The sequence below is a fragment of the Triticum aestivum genome, chromosome 3B (assembly GCF_018294505.1).
Source record: "Triticum aestivum cultivar Chinese Spring chromosome 3B, IWGSC CS RefSeq v2.1, whole genome shotgun sequence".
In the NCBI taxonomy this organism is placed as follows: domain Eukaryota; kingdom Viridiplantae; phylum Streptophyta; class Magnoliopsida; order Poales; family Poaceae; genus Triticum; species Triticum aestivum.
This window is the reverse complement of record NC_057801.1, coordinates 94579922-94583292: the sequence shown is the minus strand read 5'-3', so window position 1 is coordinate 94583292 and position 3371 is coordinate 94579922. Positions and strand designations below refer to the sequence as shown.

At 46.1% G+C, this 3371-nt stretch overlaps 1 protein-coding gene across 2 annotated transcripts; it reads left to right on the top strand.

Moving 5' to 3' along the window:
* Nucleotides 1-1512: 1512 nt before the first annotated feature.
* On the top strand, nt 1513-2814 carry LOC123068841 (sigma intracellular receptor 2). 2 transcript variants are annotated; one of them, XM_044491522.1, is made up of 3 exons: nt 1513-1964; nt 2259-2295; nt 2382-2814. In XM_044491522.1, exons 1-3 carry the CDS (start codon nt 1641-1643, stop codon nt 2450-2452), a joined length of 432 nt encoding a protein of 143 aa, XP_044347457.1. In that variant the 5' UTR covers nt 1513-1640; the 3' UTR covers nt 2453-2814. The 2 variants fall into 2 exon arrangements, with proteins under 2 accessions (XP_044347457.1, XP_044347456.1); XM_044491521.1 differs by lacking the exon at nt 2259-2295 and having other exon boundaries at nt 1516-1964.
* The last annotated feature ends 557 nt before the right edge of the window (nt 2815-3371 follow it).

The following is a 3371-nucleotide window of genomic DNA, read 5'->3' as shown; positions in this document are numbered from 1 at the left end:
ATGTACAAGTACTTGTTAAAGTACTGATGCATCTTTCCTTCCATTATTAAGCATTAGCACCGTAAAATATCACCCTCTGTCACGACGGCCACACGACGACGCCTGTAGCGACCTCACACCACCACCATCAACAGCGCGAAGGGATGCCATGGTCCATTGAGGGCCCGCATGACAGTGTCTGATTTAGTGGGCCTGTCGGGCTCGGGCAACCACCAACGACTCATGCATGCACAACACCGTTGCAAGGATGTATTTGGTACATTAAAAAAAGGATGTGTGTTTTTTTTTTACAAAAAGGATCGGAGTTATTATAAAAGTTCATGGGGAGTACAAAGCATCTCAAACACTGTAAAAATTCGATCAAGATTCCAAGACCATCGATGTGACTGCACAGCTCAAACATTGGATACAAAATGTAGGGACGGGATGGAACCCGAACGCCGCACACTTTGAATTTTGGCAAAATCACCTCATGTAAGTACAGAAATAGCCATAACGTTTCTCTAACATGTGCTGCCCCAAGCTTCAACGAACACGAACAGATAAGGCTATGGAGCTCCGGCGGCGGACGTCGCCATGCGCTACGCTGCGGCCTCATTGTGAACATGGGGAGGTAGGATGGAGGCATGAGTTAGTCAGACCGAGAAACACGTCCAACAACTTTGGAGTATAAGCTTTCCATTCTAAGATGGTTAGCTGCCTATCACAAATAGGGAGGCCCAGTTAGATGATAGGGAATGCGGCTTACAATTGAGAACAGTGGCCATGTACTCACCCTCATCCATTGACATCCCCATGGCAACCATCTCGCATTTGTGAAAGTTTATCTTGAGACTTGATATCGCCTCGAAGCAAAGCGACATCAGCTTAATTGGGCCGATGTTGTGTTGGTTCGGTTCAAATAGCAACACCATACCGTCCACATAGTGCAACTTCGATACCCCAGGTATAAGATGGGCCACAACACCCTTTATGCGACCCACCGCCTTAGCTTTGTCAAGCATGGTCGAAAGAGTGCCAGCGACGAAGTTAAAGAGGAGCGGGGACAGCGGGTCACCTTGCCGAAACCCTATTTTGTTTTGGAAGAAGTGACCAACATCGTCGTTAATCGAAATGATTGTCTGCCCTGAGACCAGCTGCAAAACACGATGAACCCAACCAGCCTCGAACGTCTTTCTTTTTTTCTGGAGAAACTTCCAATCTACTCCCTCCGTTCCATATAGTCTTTTTAGACATTTTAAATGGACTACAACATAAGGATGTATATAAACATATTTTAGAGTATAGATTCACTCATTTTGCTCCGCATGTAGTCACTTGTTGAAATCTCTAGTAAGACTTATATTTGAAAATGGAGGAGCACTATTCATCATCTATCATGGGTTCACGGCAGTACATTTCAAAGAAAATCGATCGTAGGAGCAAAACAGTCCGCAAAGAAAATCCTCTCTACAGTTGCTGCTCCACTCCGCGTCCCTCTCTATCGTAATCTCAACGTCCACCTCCACCTCGCAGACACAGTTTCTTTCTGTCATCATACTCGTACGCCACATACAGAGCAGCTCCTCTGTAGAAAAACAGGAACAGAGTGGTCCTCCACGGTTCCGCTCCGCTCCCTCCGGCGGCACCACAACAAACCAATGGGCGCCGTCTCCGCGACGGCGGACGTCGTGGTGGCGCTCTTCTCGCTGATCATGGCGGTGGCGGCCCCGCTGTTCGACTCCCAGATCGTGCTCCCGCGCGGCCTCCACCCGGCGCCGCTCGTGGACATCCACCGCTGGTTCACCGTCGCGTTCGGCCACTACCTCGTCGCCGACCCGCCGCCTTTCTTCCTCGGCCTCGTCTGGCTCGACCTCGCCTTCCTGTGGCCCGTCTGCGTCGCCAACCTCTACGGCATCCTCGCGCGCCGCCGCTGGTCGGCGGCCACCTCGCTCATGGCGGGCGTCTACATGCTCACCTACTTGGTACGTGCCCGTCTTCGCCCTGCGTTTGCCCCTTTCTTCTTGCTTGCTTCAAGATCCATTCGAGTGATCAAGTGATAGCTAGCTTCTTTCGTCGTTGACCAAGCGTGAAACATTTGATAATATTATCTTAGATTGCTGCGCTGTCCTGCTGGTGGAAATTTGTAGAGGAAGTTTTTTTTTAGTGAACTTGAGGATAGAGATTTGATAATTCAAAATTTCAAAAAATAAAAAATTCCTCGAGGAAATTTCTTCACCAATTATATTTTTTCGTTTGGTTCTGTCAACACTCGACAGGTAGTTAATCTCCAGTCGCCGGCCTATCACTCCTGTGGTACTTAACCTTTATCCTCTTCTCCGTTTTCATGGTTTTTTTTTTTTTGCTCGCTTCGTTTCTAACGGTGATTGCAATTGTTTCAGTCCGCGATACTCGGCGACATGTTGGGCTCAGGGAAAACAACGCCGAGGCTGCTCATGCTCAGCGCCGTTAACTGCTGCAACATCGGCTGCATCTTCAGCTCAGAAGAAGAAAGCCTAGATTGAATTTGTGTTCGTCATATTATTATTTTTGACCCGCATGTTTCAAGAAGAAAATAGTCAAGTTCCACTCGATGTAAACGTATAAGTACTTGTTCAATGAACGATGTATCTTTTCTTCCATTATTAAGCATTAGCAGGACAAAGTGTCTCCTGAGGAGAATGCTAGATTAGAGGCCAAGTTCTCAGAAGAGGAGATTAAAAATGTTGTGTTTGGGTCATACTCAGATGGGGCCCCTGGTCCTGATGGGATACCCTTTATGTTCTATCAAAGCTCTTGGGAATTGGTTAAATATGATCTTATTGAGATGTTTAATGCTTGGTTTAATGGTAGACTGGACCTTTTTAGACTTAATTTTGCCATGATTACATTGATTCCTAAAGAGAATGAGGCTAAGACTATGAACAAATTTAGACCTATTAGTCTCCTTAATTGTGTGTGCAAGATTTTTACTAAGGTTCTTACTAATAGGCTTGCTGGGTTGATTGGTAGGTTGATTTCTGACTTCCAATCTGCCTTTGTGAGGGGGAGATATATTTTAGAGAGTGTGGTGTCTGCCCATGAAGTAGTGCATGCAGTGCATTCCACTGGTAGACAGGGTTTAGTGTTTAAAATAGACTATGAAAAGGCCTATGATAAAGTTAACCTGAATTTCCTTTATGAGATGTTGGCTCTAAGAGGATTTGGGTCTAAGTGGATTGGTTGGATTAAGAGTATTACTCAAGGAGGCTCTGTTGGAGTCAAATTAAATGGGGAGGAAAGTGACTTCTTCCTCACTGGTAAAGGTTTGAGGCAGGGGGACCCTGTAGCTCTTTTACTTTTTAACTTGGTGGTAGATGTGTTCTCTAGGATGTTAATCAAAGGATCCCACT